Genomic DNA, 27,547 nt, shown 5'->3' on the forward strand with positions numbered 1-27,547 from the left:
AACAATATAATTGAAAAGATCATCTAAGAGTGAAGAATAAAAAGTCTAATGACCTTGAAGCATCCATCTTGTATGAAAACTGCTGTTTGAAATTTTAACCCTGCTAATTGGCTTCTGTAAATTCTTGCTTGCTAAGACTACTCCTACTTCAGCTAGTCCATCAAACCTTCCCCAGACAAGGTTATCAGTGCTGGTGCCAGGCTAGGCCTCTGGTTGAGGTCTCAAGGTCCAGCACATAAGGGCTCTTTAAGAACTTGCAAAAGGGGCCGGAAACACTCCATATTTGGGAGACAAAGAAGGTAAAATCATATAAATAGGGAGAATTCCTGCATGTTGGGGCCCAGAATTTGAGAGACATTTTCCTCTGGACCCGCGCGGAATAAATGTAACTTCATCTCTCTATATTGCTTTGTTCTTCTTCGGTTATCTGTAACAATCTAATAGGAAAACTGGTAAAAGACAGGAACAGACAAACCTCAGATAACAAAATGCAGTGGCCATCAAAGTGGAAAACAGGGCAAATTCAAACAGAGATATAATTTCCCATACATTAGAATGACAAAATATTTTAAAAGTTGGACAATAAACTCTGTTAGCAAGACCATGGGGAAATAAACCTCACATTTTGTTGTGGGAGGGCAAAATTGTACAACAAAATAGACAGGATTTTGGCAATATTTATCATAATTTTATAGTTATTACCCTTTGAATCGATAACATTAATCTTAGAAAACTATCCTAAATATGCAAAAGCAAAAATATAATATGTGGACAAGGCTAATTATATGTAATATGCCCCAAACAGGAAACAATCAAAATGTCCAGCAATAAATAACTAGCTGAATAAACTGTTTTAATACAGAGTGATTTGTACAAAATTGATTAGACTCAGTTGCAAGATCTGAAACTATAAAACTCCTAGAAGAAAACATAGGGGTTAAATAAGTAAGTTGCACTACATCAAAAAAGCTTCTGCACAGGAAAGTAAACAAACAAGGCAATAAAAAGGCAACCTATGGAATGGGAGAAAAATCTCTGTAAATCACATGTCCATATCTCCATATCCATATTAATAGGGATTAATATCCAAACTATATAAGGAGCTCTTACCACTCACAAAAATGCAAATACTTCAATATAATATAGGCAAATAACCTTAGTAGACAGTTTTACAAAGACATAAAAGGCCAGCAGGTACATGAAAAGGTTCTCAACATCAGTCATCATCAGGGAAATGTAAATCAAAACTACAATGAAATATCACCTCACACCTGTTAGGATGTTTATTAATATGCTGGTGAAGATGCAGAGATAAGGCAACCCTTTTACACTGTTGGTGTGAATATTAACTGGTACAGCCACTGTGGAAAACAGTATAGCAGGTCCTCAGACATTGAAGATATTATATAGCAATCTTACTTCTGAGTATATGTTCAAAAGAAATAAAATCAGTACCTTGAAAAGATATTTGAACTCCCAAGTTTATTGCAGCCTAGATATGGAGATATGGAAATAAGTTAAGTGTCTTGTGACAGATGAATGGATAAAAAATGTTATATAGATATATAAAATGGCATATTATTCAGCCTTATCATGAAGGAAATCCTGCCACATGTGACATCATGGATGAATCTGGATGGCATTATGCTAAATGAAGAGAAGGAAGGAGAGAGTGAGAGAGAGCGCACGCTTGGTCTGTCATAGGCCATAAGGAATCTAAAAGAAAAAAGTCAAAAGAATAGAAACAGAATATAGAATAGTGGTTGTGAGGGACTGTGGGATAGGCATTTTAAGTAGCGATTTGTAAATGACAAGAGTAGAGTCTGAGAATATAATGTACATCAGGACAACTGTAGTTAACAGTACTGTATTGTATAATTAAAATTTACTAGAAAAATAGTTAAATCTGTTAGGTGATGAATGTGTGAATTTGATTGCCGGATCTGTTTATCACAAAGTGAAATGCTCTCTGACTCCATCTCTTTCAAGCCTTCTTTGTTCCCATGGCCTCAGGCTAATAGCCTCTGCTTAGTTTCACACATAGAAATGCTAATCACTAGAGGAATTCTGCTTGTGGTTTGAGGAGATAAAAGAAGTATGTATTGTTTATTAAAAATTTGTAGGAACCTTGTGACCAGATTCATATCAACTAGTACAATGTTCCAATCAAATGACATAACAAAACAAGATCTTTACATTGGCTCTCTACCAGAGACACTTCAGATTGAAAGACACACCTAGATTGCAAGTGAAGGGATTAAAAAAAAAAAGGTATTGTATGAAAATGGAAACAAAAAAAAAGCTGGGGTAGCAATACTTATAGCAGAGAAAATAGACTTTAAAACAAAGACTAAAACAAGAGACAAACAAGGACCCACCAATTCCACTTCTGGGTTTTTATCTGAAGAAACCCAAAACACTAAATCAAAAAGACATGTACATCCATGTTTATTATTGCAGCATCATTTACAGTGGCCAGATACGGAAGCAACTTAAGTGTCCATCAATAGGTTAATGGATAAAGAAGAAATGTTACATATACTAGTATACAATGTAATATGATACAGCCATAAAAAAGAATGAAATCTTGCCATCTGCAAGAACATGTGTTAGGGGCAAGAATAGAATATTGGGGTCTAGCTATGGTTATAGGAAATATTAATTATGCTCTGTTAACCAGGATTGCTTTGTTGGTTAAAGAAAGGACATTCTGACCTGCTGGGAGTTGTATGCCTCCTGGACCTGGGAATCAGCCTTGGACCTGGGAGTCAACCTTAGAATGCGGTCCATTCCCATGGATGGATTAACAACCTTGTTGCCCAACCAATGGAGTCCCACCCCAGCCTCCTACTTCCCCATGCCTGTAATCCATATTTCCTCGTGTAATCTTTGTCTTACCCTACATAAGCAGCTGGCTTGTGAGGGGCTGCAGAGCAGATTTTTTTGTGCATGACCTGCTGCTCTCCCGTACTTCCAGCATTATTGGAATAAACGCTCATATACGATTCAACCCTGACTCTGATTAATTGGCTCAAGTAGTGACAGGCAGCATGCACCCATTGATTGTCCGGTTACACATGGACAGCCTAGAGGGTATTGTGCTGAGCATCATAAGTCATACAGAGAAAGACAAGTGCCCAATGATTTCATTTATATGTGGAATCTAAAACAAAAACAACACAAAATAAACGAATAAGCAGAACTAAAACAGGCTCAGATACAAAGAACATTTTGACAGTTGCCAAATGAGAGGGGGTTGGGGTAATGGGTGAAAAAGGTGAAGGGATTTAGAAGTACAAATTGGTAGTTACAGAACAGTCATGGGGATATAAAGTACAGCATGGAGAATATAATCAACTAGAGGCCCAGCGTGCATGAAATCGTGTGTGAGTAGCTCGCTTCCGCTTGCCTCAGCTGGCCACCCCGCCCATCACCGCTCCTAGCTCGCACCCTGCCTGGCCCACCACGAGAGCTGCTGCTCATTTGCTCTTGATGGCATTATGGCCTGGTGGCCACAGGCCTTTCATATAAGAGATAATACAGGGATAGGCAAAAGTAGGTTTACAGTTGTGTGTATGCAAAGCAGAGTTTATTTTTGTATTATTATTTTTAATTATTGTATTATTTATTTGTATTTCAACTGTAGACCTACTTTTGCCCACCCTTGTATTGTAATAACTATATATGGTGTCAGATGGGTACTAGATTTATCAGGGTGATCACTTTGTAATTTATATGACTGTTATTGCTCAGCTGAAACTAATATAGTATGTCAACTGTAATTTAAAAGTACAATACCCTCCTCCCAAAAAAATGACAGTTTACTTGTGAGCTTTGAGGATTATTTGAAACCTCAACTTTCCCCAAATTCTCAAGCTATATTGCAATTTTTGATCTATTGAATTCTGTGGAGTGACTGTAGAAATTTCTATTATATATAGATTGGATGCACCCAATTTATAGCTGTAGATATATACTTTTATCTCTGAAGGTCCTTTGAGGCAATTGTGTAAAATACTATATCAAGAATTGACAGGCCCAGCCAGTATGACTCAATGGTTGAGCATCGACCTATGAACCAGGAGGTCACAGTTTGATTCCTGGTCAGGGCACATGCCCAAGTTGGGGGTCGATCCCCAGTAGGGGTCACATAGGAGGCAGCCCATCAATGATTTTCTCTCTTCACTGATGCTTCTATCTCTCTCTCCCTTCTTCTCTGAAATCAATAGAAATATATATTGAAAAAAAAATTGTCAGAAATATTGAAAGATTATATAATGTAAAAAACATGCATCAATGCCATTGGAAATGGAACAAAGTGGTCCCTTCCTTTTCCATTTATATTTAACCATCTTCTCCACAAACTTGTTCAATAAGTAGTGCATGAAACAAACAAACAAACAAAGAAAAACTACTGATAACAAGAGTGGATACAAGATAGCTCAGTAATGGTGGAAGTTGAATAATCCAAAATTATAGGAGCTTTGGTTATAGGGTAGGTGGAGATATTCGGCTGGACTATGAATATATTTTCATGGTATAAACAACAGCATTTTCTGAATGATTGGGCACCAAGTGTAAAAGCGATTGCAGAATTGTGGATTTTGCTCAATGAGAGAAGTCTGGTCCAGTACCTGAAAGAATGGAGTAGGCATCAATTACAGTAGGAAAAATGGTGGGCAAAGCATATTTGGCAGCTATGAGGGCTTTTGTCTTGCATACATTGACTTTGAGGTCCTTATTATGTATCCACATCAGATGCCAAGTGGACAGTTCCACATTCAAGTCTGGAATTCAAGGGAGAATTCCTCTTTGAAGACATATGTTTGGGAATCCTTAGTGTGTGGATGGCCATTAAAGCCATGAATGTTGATGCTATTGCAAAGGGCTGAAGGCTGCTAGAACAGAGATAAGGACTGGTGACCAAGCTAGAAGTCCTCCTGTGTTTGGAGGTTGGAGAGACAAGGAAGATGCAACAAAGGAGGCTGAAATAGTATCCAGAATAATATATGATGCTGAAAGACAAGTAAGAAAGTGTTTCAGTTAAATGGTAAACTTAGTCAAGTTTGTTGCAATTTAAGTAAGAGAAGGATAAAAACATTAAACCTTGAACTTAAGATAAAGAACCTTGATAACTCTTCATGAGTAGTTGAATGTTGCTATAAATTTTAGTATAGTATAAAAGAAGAAGAAAAAAATGAGGTTGTTGCCAGAGCAGGATGCAGGGTCTAGAGAGATTTGATTTCTTTAAGATTGGGGAATGCAAATGTATTGAATGGTATTGAAAATAAATTAATCAAAAGGGGAAATTAAATATGATACAGGGAGAATTACTAGAGTTATGTTCTAAAGGAGGCAAGAGTGGTTTGGTGCTAATAGAAGTTGAAGTGTTGGCCTTGATTAGGTGCAATACAACAGAATCTATTTCTCTTAAAAACAAATAGAAAATAATTAGTGGGAAACATCATGCTAATTAAATTAATCACATAACTTTCCAGGAAACATAGCCTGAGCTAAACAGACTCACAGAAAAGTTCTTCCAAGCATTTAAGAATTGTTAACTTCAAGATTAAAGGTTGATTTTAGAAAATATAAGGGAAGGAATACCCTCTATCTCATGTTCTCAGGTCCACACAGCCTGGATGCCTATAGTATAGAAATTTAGCAGAAGAAAGGAAAATCACAGGTACTCTTACTTTTACAAAATTATTAACAAAGTTTCACAAACCTAAATCTAACCAAGAATGTAAATGGATGCTGCATTCTGTCAAATTCAGCTTTGCTTCAGAAATGCAAGGTTGATTTTTGTTCTTTGTAAACTCATTGTTTAGTCCCACACCTGTTTGAAGCCTTAATTGAATGTTAATTTCTCAATGATTCCCCTTGCCCTACTGTGTGAAACTGCAACATTTTGCCCTTTCCACAACCCCTATCACCATCTCTGAACCAATCTTTTTTTGTATGGTATCAGATTAGTCCACTGGGAGGTAGACATGTAGACAGAGATAAGCATGCAGGGGTATACTGAGGAGTTCTCAGATAAGCATGCAGGGGTATACTGAGGAGTTCTCAGATAAGCATGCAGGGGTATACTGAGGAGTTCTCAGATAAGCATGCAGGGGTATACTGAGGAGTTCTCAGATAAGCATGCAGGGGTATACTGAGGAGTTCTTCTTCCACTCAGGTGGAAGAAGAGGGAAGAATGTAGGACTAGGCAGAGAGAAAGTGAAATGCAGTGGAGTTCCAATGTTAAACTCCCCTGACTCTGCAGGAAGTTCTATAGCTGGGATGTTGCTCCAGAGTTGTTCTAAATTGGGGCAAGAAGTCCAGGTCTTAACACCTGCACTGATCAGTCATCAGGTGCTGCCCTGCCAAGGGGGAGCGACCTTAGGTGCTGCATTGGTTCTCTTCTGAGAGGCTGACGCGCAGAGGGGCTGACCATGGGAGGCTGTCTGCCAGTAGCACTCCTAGAAGCTCGGGTGATGACTGCTTCTTCACGAAAGAGCCCAGAGGCGTCATATCACAGTGTCCCACATTTACCTCTCATAGGTCACCCGTCTTTCAGAAATGCATTCTCTCTGAGCACTGGGATTTCTCTTTTTGTGCACGATTTCATCAGCAGCATCGAATACAGGGCCTGGCAACAGTGTGTTCTCAATATTTGTTGAATGAATGAATAAGTGTGTGCATTAGAACCTTAAATATGATTCGACACATTTACTGAGTAAAGACCTAAACATACAATTATTTTCTTTCTTTTTTGTTTTAGATTTAATGAACAACACATAGAGTTGCTTCTTCATTTTTAAAATATATCTTTATTGATTTCAGAGAAGAAGGGAGAGGGAGAGAGAGATAGAAACATCAGTGATGAGAGAGAATCATTAATTAGCTGCCTTCTGCACGTCCCCTACTGGGGATCAAGCCCGCAACCCAGGCATATGCCATTGACCAAAATCATTGACCAAACCCTTCAGTCCACAGACTGGTGCTCTATCCACTGAGCCAAACCAGCCAGGGCCGATTATTTTCAATAGATGAAAAAAGCAATGCAACATCCTTCCATGATAATAAAAACAGTGATGTAAGAATAAAAGAAACTACCTTAACTCCAAAAAAGGTATTTCAGAAATAATCTGAATAGTAAATGAAATAGTTAATGGCCAAAGACTAAAAGTATTCTTTTAAAAATCAATAACAACATATAAAAGATGCTAATACTGTTTCTATACAAACAACATAGTTCAGGTTTAAATCACTGAGAAAAAATGAACCATTGACTACAATATTAGCCACCTAGGCGGAGAATGCAAAGAAACTATAGATAATTTATTAGAAAGAAGAAGAGAATGTTCTTGTTCAAAATACTATACAGGTACTAATTGCACAGCTTTACAAAGCAAAATTTATTTAGAAAGTGTAATTTCTAAAAGACACTTTAATAAAATGTTAGATAAATACCTGGAAAGGAGTCTAAGAAAAGATATGAAAGTACATTGTGGAAAAACTGATAATATTTTACTGCAAAACACAAAAGAAGACCTAAGAAGTGGAAAGAATATTTTAAAATGGAATAGATATACACAATGCTATAGAGATGTCAAATTTCCCCCAATAGCTTTTTAAATTTAAGACAAATCCTAGAATTTCATTGTATTTGAGAAGGTGATTTTGAACTTTATATAAAAGAGCAATAGAGAAAGATTATTCTATTTGATGGCAAATAACAAAGTGAAGCATTTCCCTTACCAAATAGTAGATAATATGGAGCTATGGTGACTAAAATGCTTTGGTTCTGGAACATATAGAAAAATAGTACCAAGTAACACCTCACCTATATGAAAATTTAATTGAGGCCAAAGGAGGCATATTTACCTCTCTCATATATCACCCATTTTTCAGAAATGCATACTCTTTGAGCACTGGGATTTCTCTTTTTGTGCACGGTTTCATCAGCAGCATCTAATATAGGGCCTTTTTCATGATAATGTGCGATGTGATCCAGCAATCCTATTGATGTGTATATATCCAAAAGGATTGAAATTGGGATCTCATAGAGTTCACCCATGTTTATGACAGCATTAGTCACAATAGCCAAGTTATAGAAAAAACTTAATTGTCCATGTCCAGCAACACATGAATGGATAAAGAAGATTTAAGATATGTGTAGATATCTCCATAGTCAATGTAATATTATTCAGCTATAAAACATAAGGAAATCCTGCTGTTTGCAACACTTGGGATGAAACTCAAAAGCATCATGATAACTGAAATAACTCAGACTGTATAATATCATTTCTATGTGGAATCTAGACACAGAATAGAATGGTGGTTACCAGGGTATGGAAGGCGGGAGAAATGAGCATATGTTAGTCAAAGGGTACAAACTTTCGGTTATAAGGTTAAGTTCTGAGGATATAATGTACAGCATGATGATGATAACTAAAAAGGCTGTGTTCTATATTTGAATATTGCTAAGAGAGTAGATCTTAAATGTTCTCATCACAAAGAGAAATGGTAATTAGGTAACAGGATGGAGGTTTTAGCCAATGCTATGGTGATAACAATTTCTCTGTATATAAATGTATGAAATCAACACATTATACACCTGAATCTTTTATTTTATGAACAGTTATATCATAAAAAATCTGGAAAAACTGATTAAATACTGGAAATCAAATACTGGCTACATCAATTCAATTTCTACTGTCATGGTTACATTGCCTTCTCTTTTTGTCTGTGTAATTTTTGTTAGGTCTATTTTATAAGCATACATGTGATTATATTAAGGGCCTACCTATATAATCTGAGATAAAGTCATCTTCTACAAATATTCCAAATCCAACTAAATAGCATTTGCCCAAGCCTATCTAATAAAGAGGTAATATGCAAATTGACCATCACTCCAACACACAAGATGGCCACCCTCATGTGGACACAAGATGGCTGCCACAAGATGGCCAGCAGGGGCAGGCAGTTGGGGGGAGGACCAGTTCTGCAGGGGATGGCAGTTGGGGGTGACCAGGCCTGCAGGGGAGGGCAGTTGGGGGGAACCAGGCCTGCAGGGGAGGGCAGTTGGGGGGGGGGGCAGGCCACCAGGGGAGGGCAGTTAGAGGCTATCAGGCTGACAGGGGAGTAGTTAGGCATCAATAAGGCTGGCAGGGGAGTGGTTAGGGGCAATCAGGCAGGTAGGCGAGCATTTGGGAGCCAGCAGTCGTGGATTGTGAGAGGGATGTCCAACTGCCCATTTAGGTGGGATCAGGCCTAAACAGGCAGTCGGACATCCCTCGAGGGGTCCCAGATTGGAGAGGGTGCAGGCTGGGCTGAGGGACACAGGCCCCCCCCCCCGCCCCCCCATGCACAAATTTTGTGCACTGGGCCTCTAGTATATCATATAATTTTAATGAATTGGGAAAAACAGAAAGTGGGCATAGTTTTGAGGGCCACTATTTCACCCACTACAGAGATATATTCTTGGTTGACACCATGGAAAATCTATAATTATCTGACTTCAAGAAGAAAAAGAGTTTTTTCTCAGGCATCATGTCTGCTTATAACGTCTCCATCTGGTGACTCTGAGGACAAGACAACACCTGGCAGATTGAATGAGCCCCTACAATCCAGTTCCTATGCATTTCTTACCTGTAAAGTCCTCATGAAAACTAACTCTCTTTATTGTTTGGGCACATTAGAGTGAAAGATTTTTTTATTATTAGAAATGAAGACTTCCTCACTGATAAAGTTCAAATATCTCACGATCTTTTCAAACTACTGATATAATCTAATAATGCAGATTTCATAGATAATGAAACAGTATAGTAGCTGATAATGTTTCTCAAAAGAATATACTATATCAACAAATGATCACTTTTATTACCAAATGGGTATATAAAAGTTCAGTTTTCTTAGTCCATGATAGGCCCAATTCCAGGGTGCAATTAACATGACCCTTCCATGGAACAATTCGAAGCTATTCTCTAGATATCACCACAGCCTTGTTCCAATACTTTCCACCTGTGAGAGTGATTTAAAAAAAATCTCTAAAACTAAAACCCTTGCCTCAGGCTTTGCTTCTATAGACCCTTCTATAGAGTTAAGAAATTGAGTTTAGAGGATTAAAATCGTATCAAATGCCATAGAGCCAGGAAAAAATTAAACTCAGGTTTCAACCCCAAGTTAAAATTAACATGGTCATTATGTTGTCGAGCCATTTTACATGAATGGTGATGGAAAAATTAGGCACTATGACTCAACCAGGATTTCTTTCACGCTACCTCATTCTAGACTCCCTTGCCCAAAGTAAATGGCACAAAATCAGAAAAGAAGGTATCCTACCAATGAGTTTCTTCAAGGCCAGTTTCATGTCCCTGTTCCTCAGGCTATAGATAAAGGGATTCATCAGTTGAGGAAATACAACGTACATCATGGAAGCCATTGCAGTCTTCCTGGATGACTCAGCAATCGCAAAACTAACGTACACACCAAAAATAGTTCCATAGAACAAGGAGACAACTGAGAGGTGAGACCCACAAGTGGAAAACACTTTAAGCTTTCCCCCCATTGATGGGATTCTTAATACAGAGGAGACAATTTGACTATAAGAGAAAATGATTCCACACAGAGGAATACCACCAAACAGGCTTATGAGGACATATATCAGAAGGTTATTGATGAGGGTGTCAGAACATGCAAGCTTCAGGACCTGAGCAAGCTCACAGAAGAAGTGCGGGATTTCCAGTTCCTTGCAGAAGGACAGCCGCAACACCATCAGACTGTGGAGCAAGGCAGCCACTGTACTAAGGAACAGGGGGAGTATAATGAGCAGAATACAGAGATGGGCATTCATGATAACTGCGTACCTCAAGGGGTGACAAATGGCCACATAGCGGTCATAGGCCATTGCTGCAAGGAGAAAATTCTCAAATCCGCCCAGAACCATGGCAAAGCCAATCTGGGTGAGGCAGCCTGCATAGGTGATGCTCTGATTCTGTGCTTGGATGTTCACCAGCATCTTTGGGATGGTGACTGTGATTACGCCGATGTCAGTAAAGGACAGGTTGGAGAGGAAAAAGTACATGGGTGTGTGCAGGTGGGAATCGGAGATGACGGCTAGGATGATGAGCAGGTTTCCCAGAACAGTGGCCAGGTAGATGGACAGAAACAGGTAGAAGAGGAGGGACTGCAGTTCTGGATCATCTGTCAATCCCAGCAGTAGGAATTCTGAAACGTCTGTTTGGTTTCCAGGTAACATGCTGTTCATGAACCTGATGGAACAGATGGGGGAAAATAAAATAAAATGAATGGTCCCCAGGAGCATAACAGTAACATCTAATGGCAACTTGATAGAAACGTAAATTCTTGTTACTACTTTAGACTTACTTCAATAAACTCCTAGAGTGATGACCTATGTTTTAACAAGCTCTCCAGATGAATTTCATATTTGCTAAAGTTTGAAAACCAAGAATTAAACAACAAGAAGAAAACCTCTGTTTAGATGGTGAACCTAAGGGAATACTCAGATCTTTCTCTCTGCTGATTTCTCCTGCCATCATTATCTCTCACTCTTCCTGTTCCCTTCACTCCCTTTCTTGGCCCAAATATCTAGCTCTTTTTATAACCTAGTATCAAGTGCTGAGACTGAAACAAAGAAAAGACATGACATTTCCTTCTGAAATATTCCTTTGTCTTCAAACAGAAATATGAGAATAAAGTTATTCAATATCTCTTGCAGAGCATATGGTCCCCAATCATCTGAAGGGTTTGTCAAAGGATTTGATGAGTTAGATCATACTATCACTCTGTTATCCACGGGGAAACTTAGGGAAGCTGAGACTGTATCATGGACACAAGTATACAGCGGGAGGAAAAGACGAAGTTCAGTCCATGTTGTCTGACGCTGAGTTGAGTGTCTGGCTGATCATCATTGTTAATGCCTCTGGGTAACAGAGAATTAGAATTCCTAAACCATCACTCGGATTTCATAACTTTCCTTTAAAACTTTTATACGTTTATCTTGAAAAATGCCTCAATTCCCCCATCCCCTAAGGTATGTTCACTTCTGGCCATTGAGTAGTGTGAGTAGTGTGTCAGGTAATGGCATCCGTCCAAGTGCATGCTCTGCACTGAGCTTAGATTTTAACCCTTTGCACTCACTTGCTTTTTTCTCGATTCCTTTATTCTACTCGGGATTTAATTTTTTAAATACCCCAGATTTTACAAAGCGCGGCAGTAGAATAAATAAAAAACTGGAGTTTCTTTTCATACAAACTTATTTATTTGGATTTTTTTATATTTCAAATTATATTTTTTTACATTCAAAGAGTAATTTTAATCTCTATAATTTTTCATGGTGTGGTATTTTTTGAAACATTCACCCACATGAAGACCTGGTTTACATTCACATGTTTCGCAAATATAAATCGTCTCTCTTCTTCCTCCTCTGATTTTTCTGTTAGAACAAACAACACAATCTTTGTGTTTTTTGTTAGGGTGAGGTGCGATTATATGGAGCTTTCCATCTAAACGTTGCTCTAAGTTAGTGGATAATAATCTACCCCTGGAAGTTAGTGTACTGGTCTAACCTTTTCACGTGACTGATGTGTCTTAGAAACAAATAGCCTTTGAAGATGCCATTGGTGAAGCTTAGGTGGTGGCATCAGTTGAGACGGCATTTACATTTTCCTTGTCCTTTCATGCTAATGAAAACAAGAAAAGATACTGGAAAAATAGACAAAAATCTCCCTTCCCCCCGCGGTGAAACTACGTGTCGAGTGTGGCTCGACATATGAGCTGCTACCGATGCTAACCGTGTCGAGTCACACTCGACATCTGAGTGCAAAAGGTTAAAATGTTGCCAATAAGCATAAAGTTCATAAGACTCCCCCATGGATACGCTACTCATCTGCATTATGAATTTATTCTAATAGAAGCTGCACAACCATGCTGATGACATTCTCTATCTCATCCTAAGGGATTTCTTCCCCTAAGGTGCCAAGTGGTATATTATTTAGAAAAATAAAAAATAGCTAAAATAGACATGGAATGAAATGCATAGGCTCTTCATAACACAGACAGAAATAGCAACAAGTGTTTTGGTCCTTGAAGACAGAGATTTTCAAGATAATGCAGATTTATAAGAAACTTATAAAATAATCCGGTGTCCTAACAGGTTTGTCTCTCTGAATCAGTGGTCCTCCCTCTCCTGGCAAAGACAGAAGTTTCCATGACAGCCTCCATTATTGGGTGTATCTTTTAGACTCAAGCACTTCAAATTTAATCCAAACCAGTGCTTGCTTTGTGAATGAAGACATTTGTTCCACTGAATAGGAAGCCTTGGTGCCCTCATTTGTCTAATGGGAAGTTTCATAAAGCTCATGGGGCTGCTGAGGTGATGAGTATTGGGCAGAGGGGAAGCAGCTAGCTCAGCACTAGGTCCATAGGACCCTTGTACGGACTCCTCCTGTTTTGTGTGTGTGGCCTTTTTTGTCCATGAACAACACCTGGCATTTGTTATTCCTCAGAAGGAAGCAATGGGTGGGCAAGCAAAGGAGAGACAATAGAAAGATATAATAGCTTTAGTATGAAAACTGCAAATTTCAGGTGTGAGTTTCCGAGAGGAAACTCCATCTCATAACACTTATTGTGTAGAAGAGGAATGAAGTAAACATGAATGATATCAATATTCATTTGGCATGAACATATGATGAAATATGTAGCAAATGAGATGAATTAAATAATAAAGCAAGTAGATATTGAACCAATAGAAATAAGAAAAACCTACATAAGACAAGATTTGGCACGATTAAAAGTATATAGCATGAGAATATTGAAAATATTCATTGAACATTCTCAGGTAGTAATATATGACAAAAATAAATATATACGCATTTAAAAGATAAAACTTCTTAAAGAACAACAAAGTAAAGAGATAACAAAGTACTAGGTACACACATTATCCTAATTGAAGGTGAATTTATTGCAATAAATAATACAGGTATGTATGAAGCCCCCCATTGTGAATTTGCACAATCTTGATTCTTTGCCTTCCCCAGGGTAGCCACCACACCAACTTCAGATACATAATTCCCCTACTATTTATATTAAAACTAGTATTATTGTTCCATAAATAAATGCATTCTTTTACATTTAAAAAGCTATCATAAGCAGAACCATATGGTACATCTCATTTACAGTTGGTATCCTTATGTAATTTAATTTTGACTAATGGTGATAAGTTTTGTCCCACTTTATTTATTTTAATTACTAGATAGTATTATACTATATTATTCACATCACAACCTATTTCTCTATTCCCTATCTGATAGTATTATGGTTAATGCCTTTTATCCTTTATGTGTTTGTGAAGATGCAGACAAAAGTACATGGGGATACCATCACATTCAAGAAGGTGTTGTGTATGGAAAGGAAAGAACAGAAAAAAAAGGTGAATATAAAGGGGTGCTTGCTGTATGCATATTATTTTTACTTTATGAAGTATCTGAAGCTGATGTAGCAGAATGCCAACATTTGTTAATTCTGGAATCAGTTAAAGAATGGTCATGCAGTTCTACATTTATTATACTATGGAGAGAAACAGGTGTACTGGAACGGCAGCCAGCTGAATCTCTCTGTGTTTCCACTTTCTCCCCTGCGTTTTCACAGCCCAGCTACAGAGACAATACACTCCTCTGTGCTCTATTTCCATAACCCAGGAATAGAAATCAAAGGAAAAGCTGACCATGCCCACTCCCCAGGACCACCACATGCATTCATGTGAATGTTAGAAAGGTTGCAGCAGTCACTGTGTGAGAAGGGGCAGGTTTCTGCTCAGGAGAAAAATGAGGTCTGTCACTTTTAGACAGGTAAGGAGAATGGCAGGTTGAGAACGAGATGACTACCTGTACAAACATACATGAGAACCTGTCAAAAAGAAAACAGTTAGGCAGAATCCCTGGGACACTTGGTTCTGATTACAATGTGCATATACTCTCCTCAATGCCTCCTCGCATTAACTAAGGGATCTGAAGTTACCTGAGTGGCATCACTGCAGATTGATGCTTGACGTGTCACCTGGGTATTTAAGATGGAAGATTTGTCCACAGGATGGGCAGAGTGACCACGGGTGGCAATGGGTTCCTGGTTAAGAAGGGTCATGTCTGGAAGGAGCCTCAGATGTGCTGCTCGCTGACTAGACCAGGGTGGTTGAGGGAGGTTGTCGCAGGCTGACTTTCTAAGTCTCTGTATCCCTGGGGACCAATATCCAAAGGTCTTCATTAGACAAATTTTAGCGTCATTCAGATCCCTGAGAATTGCAAATCCTTTAAGACCAGTACAAGAAGAGAGAGAAATTCTTGATGGCTAATCCTTGACTCTGTTGGACTAGGTGTTCGCCACCCAGTTCTCTCCACTTGTTCACACTCACCTCCATTTCACATACCTTGGGCACATGAACATACAGTCCTTTGCTAATAAATTCTACATTTTTTACAAAAGTTACAAACAAAGGCATCTCTTTCTAATTAATGATACTAGGAAGCCTGATTCCAATTTGAAGTGTGAAAACAGAGTTTGTGTATTGGCCATAAGTAATATATTTACACATATAGTTAAGATATTATAAAATAAAACATCTAGGGGTGTTTTATTTTTAGAGTCATTGACTGTTTCCTTTTCCGATGTCCACACAATAGATTCAATGCATATTTTGCTTCACCTTTGAGGCCTTTTGACTGAATTATGGTTGTTCACTTTCAATTGTATTATGATAATGCAATGTCACTGAATGGCAGCGGTGTGCAATTTTGTACATAAGTCAAGGAAAGACAAATATTGCATGATCTCAGCTACGTGTGGACTCTGAAAAAGTCCAACTCATAAACGAGAGTAGTATGGTGGTTATCAGAGCCTGAGTAAAGGGGGATATGGACAGATGTTGGCCCAAAGGTCCAAACTTTCAGTTATAAGATCAGTAAGTTTTGGGAATCTATGTACAGCATGGCTATTGTAGTTAACAATATTGTATTTTGTAGTTGAAAGTTTCTTACCTGATAAAACATCCCATTTTATACCTTAAATTTAAACAATGCTATATGCCAATTATATCTAAATTAAGATGAAGGGGAGAGGGGAAGAATACCAACCCCCTACAGATTTTGCAATACTTTATTTCAATACTATTCTGCTTCTCCCCCAAGAAGAATTCAATATTCTGATTTTTTTAAGTCAGCATTTCCTGGATTTTCTTGATCATTTTTCTAACTTACCTAAAAATGAAAAATATATATATAGCTTAACTTTGCAAGGTTTTGACCATTTAAAAATTGAATTAAAAGGTGTGTGTTCTCTTTGGTCTTACTTCTTTCATGCAGCAAAATGCTCACAACTTAAAAATTTTTTTAAAAAGCAAAGGGAAATTTGACTACAGGAAAGAAGATGATATGATGATGAAAGTAGAGAATAGTGTGATGTGCTTTGAATACGGAGGGAGGACCACAGGCCAGAATACAGGTGGGCCAGTAGCAGCTGAAAAAGGCAAAGGGAGGGGGCTTTCCTGGGCTGGAAATTGTTGAGGGGGGTCAATTGGGGGAAAAAGAGACATATGAAGACAATAAAAAAGAGAAGAAAAAAAAAGGTAAAGGGAGTGATTCTCTCCCAGGAGACTCCAGGAGGAACCAACCCTGCCAACTCCTTGCTCAGTGAAATTGATTTCAGACTTCTGACTTCCACACTGTAAGGGAATAAATTTGTGTTGTTAAACACACACACACACACACACACACACACACACACACACAGAGAAGCTTATAGTAGATTAGAATAGGCCCTGAATCCAAATGACTGATATCCTTAATACAATTTGTTCTAGCATTGTTTTGTGTCTGAACTGAGAAATAAAATCAAGGTAATATGTATGGTTAATCTAGGTCATATGTGAAAGCATTTCATTGCAAGTAGATTTACTCTGCTGTACTTCTTGTTTTACTGGGAGAAAAAATTCAGAATTTTAATTCTTGAGTCACTTATTTTGGTGTCTTATTGATTCATAGATTATTTTTGTTTTTTAACATTGTACTAAAATACAAAAAATATGTAATTTATCATTTGAACAATTTTAAGTGTACAGTTCAGTGGCATTAAGTAAATTTACAATGTTCTGTAATCATCACCACCCTCTCTCTCTCTCTCTCTCTCTCTCTCTATATATATATATATATATATATATATATATATATATAAAAAGAGGTAATATGCAAATTAGCTGGGTCACTGTAACAGTCACGACCAGCTCAGGAGGAGGCTGCACACACAGACGGATGAGAGGAGACTGCGTGCAGGGTAAGGCAAGGCACAGATGGCACAGGCCCGGAGACAGGGGGCCTGCCCAAGCTGCCACCATGGCAGTGACCGCTCATTTGGCTAAGCTTCCCTTATGCCACTCACAGTATTCTTGGTAACTTGGGTAATAAGAATCCAAGAAGGTGAACTAGGGTTTTTCCACTACTGGAAGAAAAAATGAAGGTCCACTGCTGGAGGGGCTAAGAAATGTCATATCCTGCCCTAGCCAGTTTGGCTCAGTAGAGAGAGCCTTGGCCTGCCAACTGCAGGGTCTGGGTTCGATTCTGAACAAGGGCATGTACCTATGTTGTAGGCTCCTCCCTGGCTGGGGCCCAGGTCAGAGCTCATGCAGGAGGCAACCAATCGAAGTGTCCCTCTCACATTGATGTTTCTCTCTGTCTTTCCCTCTCTCTTCCATGCTCTCTAAAAATCAATGGAAAATATCCTCAGGTGAGGATAAAAAAAAAGAAAGAAATGTCATATCCTATGAAAGAGGCATCTTGAAAATGCCTAAAGAAAGTTTTCATTTTTTCATGGTGAAGGGACTGTAGTCAATGTTGATGAAAACACCTTGGCGGCTGCAGCAGCTGGCAGTGGCAGCAGTACTGCGGTGATCAGCCCAGTCACCTTCCGCAGAGGGAGGTGATGTTTGAGATTTTACTGTCACACTGCAGCTTAGGCCAGCTCCCCACAGGGAGCAGGCTTAAGCCATCAGTAGGACATCCCTGAGGGTTTCCAGACTGTGAGAGGGGGCAGGCTGGGCTGAGGGACCCCCCCAAGTGCACGATTTTTATGCACCGGGCCTCTAGACCATATATAGAACTCTTCATCTCACCAAACCTGTTTTTTAAAAAATCCCCTCTTCCTTCTTGTCCCCAGACTCTGGCAACCTCGTTTTAATTTCTTTGACTATGAATTTGACTAATCTAGGAACCTCATGTCAGTAGAATCAAGCATTATCTATCCTTTTGTGACTGTCTTATTTCACTTATTATAATGTCTTCAACGTTTGTCCATGCTGTAACATGCATCAAAATTTATTTTCTTTTTAAGGTTGAATGATGTCCCATTGTGTGTGTGTGTGTGTGTGCGTGTGTGTGTGTGTGTGTGTGTGTGTGTATATATATATATATATATATATTATATATTTTGAAAATTAATGCTTTATCAGATGTATCATTGGCAAATATGTTCTTCCATACAGTGGGTTACCTTTTCATTTTGTTGATGGTTTATTTTGCTGTGAAAAAGCTTTTTAGTTTGATGTAGTCACATTTGTTTATTTTTTTCTTTGTTTCCCTTGCCCTAGAGCAGTGGTCGGCAAACTCATTAGTCAACAGAGCCAAATATCAACAGTACAATGATTGAAATTTCTTTTGAGAGCCAAATTTTTTAAACTTAAACTTCTTCTAACACCACTTCTTCAAAATAGACTCGCCCAGGCCGTGGTATTTTGTGGAAGAGCCACACTCAAGGGGCCAAAGAGCTGCATGTGGCTCGCGAGCTGCAGTTTGCTGACCAAGGCCTTAGAGGATACTAGTATGTCAGCAAAAATATTGCTATGAGAGATGTTTGAGATTTTACTGTCAGAGGAGCTAAGGGTGTGGGTGGACTGAATGAAAGGAAGTGAAAGTATTAGCCAAAGAACATATATGCATAACCCATAGACACAAACAACAGTGTGGTGATGGCCAGAGGGAAGGGGTGGTGAGAGCTGGGTGGAGGTGGGCAAGTGAGGTGTGCGTGTGTGTGTGTGAGTGTGTTGCAGGGGAGGGTTAATGGGGACATCTATAATAGTGTAAACAATAAAAATAAAGTTAAAAAAGAAAACCAATGAATAAATGAAAAAAATGTAAATTTTCAAGCATTTTTGCTGACTTGCTTTACAAACAGTACCTCTAACTAACCAGAGACTTACTGAGGGGAAGTTTTCTTTTGTAGAAGTATTCCAACTGATAGAATATATTCATTTTGTAATCCTTCATGAAATAATGTGTCTAAACAATGGAGCTCAATGGCTTCAAATATCACAAAAAGAGAGATAATTCAAAATTATAATTCCCTCCAACATTACACTGTTATGGGAATATAAACTGGTACAACCACTATGTAAAATAGTGCAAGGCTTTTTCAAGAAATTAAAAAAAAAAATGGAACTACCATCCAGCAATCCCACTTCTGGGTATATACCAAAGGAAATAAAATTAATTTGAGGAACTCTCTGTACTCCAATGTTCATTACAGCATTATTGACAGAAATTAAGGTATGGAAACAGCCTAAGGGTCCATTGACAGATGAATGGATAAAGAAAATGTGGTGTGTATATGTGCAAGGGAATATTATTCAGCCTCTAAAAAGAAGGAAATTCTGCCATTTATAATAACATGAATGAAACTGGAGGGCATTATACTAAGTGAAATGAGCCAGGCAGAGAAAGACAAATGCTGCATAGTATCACTGTATGTGGAATTGGAAAAAAAAAAAAAAGAATTCCTAAAAACAGAGAGTAGAATGGTGATTTCAAGGGGTAAAACATGAGGAAAATGGGGAGAAGTTGGTAAAAGGGTACAAACTTTCAGTTATAAGATGAATAAGGCCTTAGGATATAATGTATAACATGGTGACTATAGTTGACAATACTGTATTGTACAATTGAAATTTGCTAAGAGTGTAGAATTTAAGTGTTGTCAAAAAAAAAAAGTAAATATGTGAGGTGGTGGACATGTTAATTAACTTGCTTGTAGAAATTCTTTCACAATGTATATGTATATCAAATCATTACTTTATACATTTTAATTATGTTACAATCATATGTGTCAATTATACTTCAGTGAGCTGAAAAAAAAAAAAAAGAGAGAGAGAGAGAATATATGCCTCCTGAGGAACATTTGCACTACCACCTTTGGAATATCATTCCACTCCCAAATCAACCCTGATCCTGATTAAGTATCTAGATCTAAACATCAATTTGTAATTACAATATATGGGAGGCCTATTTGAAACTATAGCATACAAATGCAATCAGCAAAATTCAGACAATTTCTTCAACAAATAAATTGCAAGAGGGATTTAAAAAAAAGAAAAAATACTATAGGGTTAAAAGGACTTTAGACAACTATTAACCAATTGAAATATATGGACATTCTTTGGATTCAAATTTGAAAAAAAATGATGAAAATTTATGAGGCAATTGGAGTAATTTGAATAATAACTGTATATTTGATGATATATAATTATTATTAATATTTTACTTTTTTATATTTTATTCACCAGTTTATTTTGTTCATTAGATTTCTTATTCATTTTAATTTTTAGATTAGATCGTTGATAGATACAATATATGAAAAATAAAATGGCAACCAATAGATATCTCTTTTTCTTCCTGCTTTCTTCCCCTCCTTCCTCCCCCGAATTTTGGCTGCTTCCTCGTGTTTGTTGCTATGTCTCCTAGAATTGGTAGAGTGACCTTGTGTAGAGGTCCTATGGCTCAGTCACCTGAGCTGGGGGGCACTCTAGGTGCACCCCTGCGTGTGCACAGTCTTGTAGTTGAGCCTTGATTGCTGTTGGTGTCACTGGGAGGAGTTGACCCCTAGGCCAGGCTGTGAGGACCAGCTGCAACTACAGTGGGAGAGCTGCTGTGCAGGAAACACCCATATGCAGCAGGACTTGCTTCAGTGGGACTTTGGTGCTCACTGAGTCTGCCTGTTGAGTGTGGCGCATGTGGATGTGTAGCGTTGTAACCTACCATGATCTGAAGCCGTCCACTGGGTGCACTGGATCTAGGGCCTCCAGGGATGTTCAAAGTCGGCCAATGCCTGGGGCCACCCAGCAGGGACTACAGAGAGATCTGCTATTTGCTGTTTGTATTGGGCTTAAAGATGCCCAGGCAAGGCCCAGCTGTGAAACAAGGCCGGCTGGTGCTAGTGCTGGGTCTTGGGCCTTTTGTTGATAGGTTTGACACCAGCTGCTGCTTGTTTGAGAGATTCGTTTGCAAGATTTTAGCAAAGTCTAAAGCCTGAGCCAGGACAGGCCATTCATTTGGAAAAGCAGCTACAAACAGCTTGGGTGAAACTGCATATTGGATGGGTTGGGAGTCTCAGGGAATCCCCAAGGCAGAGCAAACAGTGTGCTGATTGAGACTCAGATATGGCTGCCAGTCACCCTGTGACGGGAGGTCCCAGCACAGGAACAGTGGCCACTGTGAACACCCCTGTCTGGGAGAAAGCCACCCCCAAGTTCCTGCCATGATGCCAGACAATCCAGTTCCTCCCCATGTGTGCCTGGCTCCCCAGCGCTGGGGCTTGGAAGAAGTAGGACCCTGTAAGTGTGCGCTTGAGTCTTTTAAGGGAAACAGCTGGGATCCCAGCAGTCTCCTTGTCCCTTAGCCACATCCCCCTGGTTTTTACAGCCTGTAGTTGCATGGACTTCTCTTCCCAACTCTGGAACCCTAGGCTGGGACCCCTTGCTCCTCACTGGCAGCCTCTGTAGAGACGTCTGCCTCCCAATTAAAAATAACACAACGGCATAGGAGGCTGTTGGACCAGCAGCCTGTTCCGCGCTTCCTACCAGTCTCAGTGTGCTTTCTTCATTTCTCTAGTTGTAGGGCTTCTGTTCAGCCAGCTTTCAGGCAGTTCTGCATGATGGTTCTGTATTTTAGTTGTCATTTTGATGTGGTTGTGGGAGGCTGCAAGTACAGGCATTTACCTATGCAGCCATCTTGGTTCGCTCTTCATTCATTTATTTTCTTGTTCTTAAAGCAAATGTGCTCTCTCGGGGCTTCTGTTTGCATCGCACAGGGGAGGGGGGGGGCTCTGAGGGCGGGGGCGCCTCCTCCTCGAGCTGGTGGAGAAGCCCAGGGCGCTGAGCATCTTAGAGACGAGAACCCAGGGCGTGGCCGCCTCCTCTCCAGGACAGGGGCCTCCCCAGCAGGAGAGGTGACACTCAGGGCGCCCTGGAAGCCACGTGGCCTATTATTAATATTTTAAAATAAAATAATGGTTTTGTGTTTATGCTTTTATAAAAAGTTTTACTTTAGATACATATTGAAATGATATAATATATGGAATTTTCTAGGTAAGAGGTCAAAGAAAGTAAAACACAGATGAAAAAAAGACTCTGAATAATAGTCATTGAAACTGGGTGATGAATAAATGAGCTTTTATTACACTAAGCTGTGGAATGTAGAAAATTGCCAGTTATGCTGGTCAAAAATGATGAAACATTGGCAATTTCATATGGCACAGCCTAGTACCATTTTCTGTACTTTTGTCCATGGTTAGGTGTTTCCATAATTGAACATTTCTAAAGACCGGAACTTAATGTATCAATCAGTTCCATGGGTGTTTGTTGAGTGGACACATGACCCGATAATCTGGCAGTGACCTCAAAAAACTGAATTGCTAAAAATGCAAAGGCAGAGACTCTAACTGCTGCCACCCTAGGGTCAAAACTCAGAATGAAGATCTGGCTGCACATACATTCAGCCAGCCTCCCTGTGTGTATGCCCAGCAGGTCAGGTTCTACTTGCTTCATTAGCAGAACTGGAAGGAGGCTATGATGCCTATACAGAGTGTTGCCCTCTTGAGGTTAAGCGGGGTTGGAAACAGCTTTGCTTCTTGGTGGAACATCTCTGGGTGAATGCGGGGAATTGTTTCCTGGTTATTAAAGTGATGAACAACACTGTTTCAAACAAAGTTCTCTATGAGAAGCTCTGGACCTTGGGAAGACAGAGATTAGGAGTAGGTGTGCTTGTTCCCTAGGAAGAGGGTGCAGAGCAAGTTGGGAAACATACAGCTTGCCCCAAGTTGCCTCCTGAAGATCCAAAATTACCAATATCGGCTTCTTACTGCCATGTCCCAGGTCCCATAGGAACCCGAACTATTCAGGGAATGGGGTGAAATTGGACAATTTGTCTAACAAGAGGCCTTGGGAATTGACTTCTTATTGGCCCAGATATTATAAATATTCCCTCAGTTCCTACAATTTATCTTCCACCCCAGCTTTTCTTCTTTGGGGCAGGAGGATATCTACCTGTGCCTGTATGAGGCATCCTTATGTCTCCAAGATCTAACTCATCTAACTTCATCACCAAGGAGTAAACTGAGACAAGCTTGAATAATGTATCAATGATAATGTCAAGAAGAGAAAAAAATGGCCCAGTAAGTGGACTTGGAGGACAAAGATGGAGGGAGGTGGGGGGGCACACTTGGAGAAAATGCAATGCAGGTGGCAGGAAGAAAGAGAGAGAGAGAGAAGCCTCTGTGGCCTCAGAGAATTGGGAGAGTCTATCTGGATCAATTCTGCTCAGCACCCAGTTCCCAGCCCTGAATCCAATCACCTCACTTATCTACCTAGCTTACCATAGTCCAGCTGTGATGCTAGCCAGCAATTTCCAAAGCCCGTGATTTGTAGCTCAGTTGTTAATATCTGAACCTGCTTTTCCAAGCCTACAAAGAAGAGGTCTCTTTTTTTCCACCAAACTTCTGTAGGCATAAGTTTGAGTTATTTCCACCATTGAATCTCTGAGTCCCTGGAGATTCCTGATATTTCCAGCTGGGCTACCCCCGACACCAACTTCTAGGGTTTTATGTGGGAGAAGAGTTGTGCTTCTTTGAGTGAAGCCTCATCAGGCTGAAGTCAACATATGAGTCTCCCGGTTCCTGAAACATGAACATTTCCCAAGAGCTGTGGAAGGATGCGTGATAGCTTAGACGTGCAGAACAGGGGCATGTGAGATGAGCTCATTGATTCAGTAATTTAATCAATTGGGTATTCACTAACGCCTCTTTGGATTAAAAAAAAAGTCTGAATCTTTCAGTAAAATTATGAAACTACAAGATAGAATGTTGTCAGTGCCACAGAGTGGCATAAACTCCAGTCTGATTTCAGGACCCAGAGTAAGAAACCAACTTTGACATGGGATCTCTGTAGAGGTAGGATTTTGTGGAGGAAGTTAAGAGAGCCAAGGAACTCCAGGAACGCAGAGGGCCAGTGTCGCTCGGTGGAAAGGCTGTGAGCTTTGGACTCAGGCAGACATGTATTTGGGACCAAGCTCACCATTTACTAGTAATAGCTGTGGGAGCTACACCTGCTCTTTGCGCTTCAGTCATCTCAGCTGTAAAGTGAGGATTATAACCTGTACCTCATAGCTAGTTGTTAGGAGTATACGTCATATGTAACACACCTATTGTAGTTCTAAGACTAGGTATGTAGTAAGTAATAAATGTGAAGAAACATGGAGATAACAAGTAGCAACAAAAGATGGGTTGTGAGGCAGATTGGCATACATTTAGAAGGGCAGTAGTAAATAGAATTAAAAGATTTTTAAAATTTGAAGTTAAAAATTTGGACTTTGTTCTGTGACCAATAGTGATTCATAAAGTTTGTTGTGTAGATAGGAGACTTTTCAAGAATGATGCCTGATTCAGCTACGTTACCTGAATACTCGTAATTCTCAGGGAATATTTCTCATGTCAATGCCCCCTTAATTTGATAAATGTTTCTTGAATCTCAACTGTGAATTCATTAATTCACTCATGATTCCTGTAATTATGGAGATAAAGAATACAAGTTCTAGATTCAGACTGCTTTGCTTAATTCTGTGAAATCACATTTGATTTTATTAATCTCCATGTGTCTCCATTTTCTTTTTATTAATTTATCTTTATTGTTCAAAGTATTACAGATGTCTTCCTTTTGTTCCCCCAGTGACCCTCTCTTCCTCACTCCTGCCCCCACCCCAGGTCTTCTTTGCACTATTGTCTGTATCCATGGAATATATATATCTACAATAATAAAAACATAATATGCTAATTAGACCGGACTTCCTTCCAGACAGCCTTCCAGACGAAGCTGGGGCTGCGAGGGCCGAAGCCCTTGCGCGAATTTTGTGCATCAAGCCTCTAATATATATATATATATATACTGGTTCATTCATTCTTTGGTTAATCTCTTCCTGCACAACCCCTCCCCCTTCCCTCTGAGAGTCCTCAGTTTGCATGCTTTCATGTCTCTGAATCTATTTTGTTTATCAGTTTATTTTGTTCATTAAATTTCACATATAAGTGAAATCATGTGATATTTGTTTTTCTTTGATTTATTTCACTTAGCACAATACTCTCCATTTTATTATATGTAAAACCAGGAGACTAGCAATTAAAAAGAATCATTATTTTTTCCTATGTATATTAAACAATTATGTTTATGTCCTTCTGTATGTATCCTGGTCAAGATGCTGGTCACAAAATGAACAAAGACTCAAATGGAAGATGTAGCAGCTTACTGATGGATTGGCTTTGGCCGTGGAAGAAACGAGGGAGGGAAAGTCAAAGTTTCAATCATAGGTATTTGGAGGGATGGTGATCTCATTTATGGAGGAAAAATGGGCTCCAGGAGAAAATAGAACTTATTTATTTTTACATGGTGAAATTACCAACCAGGAAGAGAATGGGAAATCATGACTTGTAATTATATTATTCTGTGTCAGACACTGTATAGACAATTTTACATAAACATCTTATTTAAGCCTCAAAACAATGCTATTAAACCAGTGATTTTCAACTGGGGTGCCGTGGCATACTGGTGTGCTGCAAGAATTTTTAAAACATGCAATATCTGACTATTTAGTTAGGGGCACTGACCTCTTTTCCCTTAGATTGTCAAATTTAAAAAAAAATGACAACAGCTAACACAACAATAGCCGTATGGTGTATGGTGTGAATGAATAAAAATTATACCTATTTTTTTTGTTAGATTGCAAAATATATGCTTTTGGTGTGCTGCAGAATTTTAGTAATTAGTTATGAATGCCATGAGATGTAAAAGGTTGAAAATCACTGTTATAAGTTATACACCATTATCATCATTCCCGTTTGACCAAGAAGGTGAGATTTTAGTGGTTTGGCAACTTGCTCAACATCATCCATCTAGTAAGTGCTGAGCCCATGAATCATACTCAGGTGTTTCTTTTCTCAGCCCTTCCTTAAAATCTGAGGTGACGCTGCCAAAAATTGGTTGAGACCATAATGTGATGCTGAGCACTGGACCAGTCACTTTCCATGTGTTACTTTAACTCATCTTCTAAGAAAACCAGAAGGTGGGTATTATTTCTCCCAGAAAATGAAGTTTAGAGATGTTAATAGTCACTAAGTAATGGAACCAGGATTTGAATCCTGGTTGACCTGAATCCAATTATCTGTGCGTTCTCCCTCATTCCACAAATTATCTGAGGGGAAATACTGAGTTTGCAGGTAGAAATTCAGGTATGGTTGTTAGGAGTCTGGAGTTGTAAGTCTGAGAATCAATTTTGAAAGGAGCCCTTACCTTGGCATTTAGGAAAGTTCATGAACACCTTGAAAGTAATGCCAAAATGTGTATTTTTTCTGTGTGTGTGGGAGGCGGGGGGGAGGGGGGGCGCGTGGGAGGGGGGGAATGGGAAGAAGCTTCAAAGAATCATGGGGCAAAAATTGCTAAAGAAAAAACAGCCAACATGATAATGCTTAAGATCTACTCTCTTAGTAAATTTCAAATATATAATACAGTATTATTAAATATAGTCACCATGCTGCACATGAGCAAATCTTATTCATCATATAACTGAAAACTTGTACACTTTGACCAGCACCTCCTCATTTTCCCCAGACCCTGGTAACCACCATTCTACTGTTTCTATTAGTTTGACTTAAAAACTGTTTTTCTAATTCCACACAGAATGAGGTCATACAATATTTCTTTCTCTGCCTGACATATTTCACTAGCATAATCTCCTCTAGGTTCATCCAGTTTGTCACAAATGACAAGATATTCTTCTTTCTCATGACTGAGGAACATTCTATGTACGTATGCAACATTCTGAGAGTACTTATGAATGTATGTATGTATGTATATATCCATCTATCTATTATCTATCTATCTAATCTGACAGCTTTTCTATCCATTCCTTATTGATGAGCTCTTAGGTTGTTTCTGTTTCTGGGCTATTGTGAATTATGCTGCAATAAAGTTGGGAGAACAGATATTCATTTGGTTTCCTTCAGATATATACCCAGAAGTGGGGTTGCTGGGTATATGGTAGTTCTATTTTAACTTTTCTGAGGACCTTGCATATTGTACTCCACAGTAGCCGTATCAATTTACACTAGAGGCCCAGTGCATGAAATTCGTGCACTCAGGGGGTGGGGTCCCTTAGCCCAGCCTGCGCCCTCTCACAGTCTG

At 39.1% G+C, this 27,547-nt stretch overlaps 1 protein-coding gene across 1 annotated transcript; it reads right to left on the bottom strand.

Annotated features, from left to right (window-relative positions):
• Positions 1 to 10,270: 10,270 nt before the first annotated feature.
• LOC103303164 (olfactory receptor 7G1-like) lies at positions 10,271 to 11,251 on the bottom strand. Its single transcript, XM_008160188.3, has one exon. The coding sequence runs from the start codon at positions 11,249 to 11,251 to the stop codon at positions 10,271 to 10,273; it is 981 nt and encodes a 326-aa protein (XP_008158410.2).
• Between the last annotated feature and the right edge of the window lie 16,296 nt (positions 11,252 to 27,547).

This window comes from Eptesicus fuscus, chromosome 6 (genome assembly GCF_027574615.1).
Source record: "Eptesicus fuscus isolate TK198812 chromosome 6, DD_ASM_mEF_20220401, whole genome shotgun sequence".
Taxonomy (NCBI): domain Eukaryota; kingdom Metazoa; phylum Chordata; class Mammalia; order Chiroptera; family Vespertilionidae; genus Eptesicus; species Eptesicus fuscus.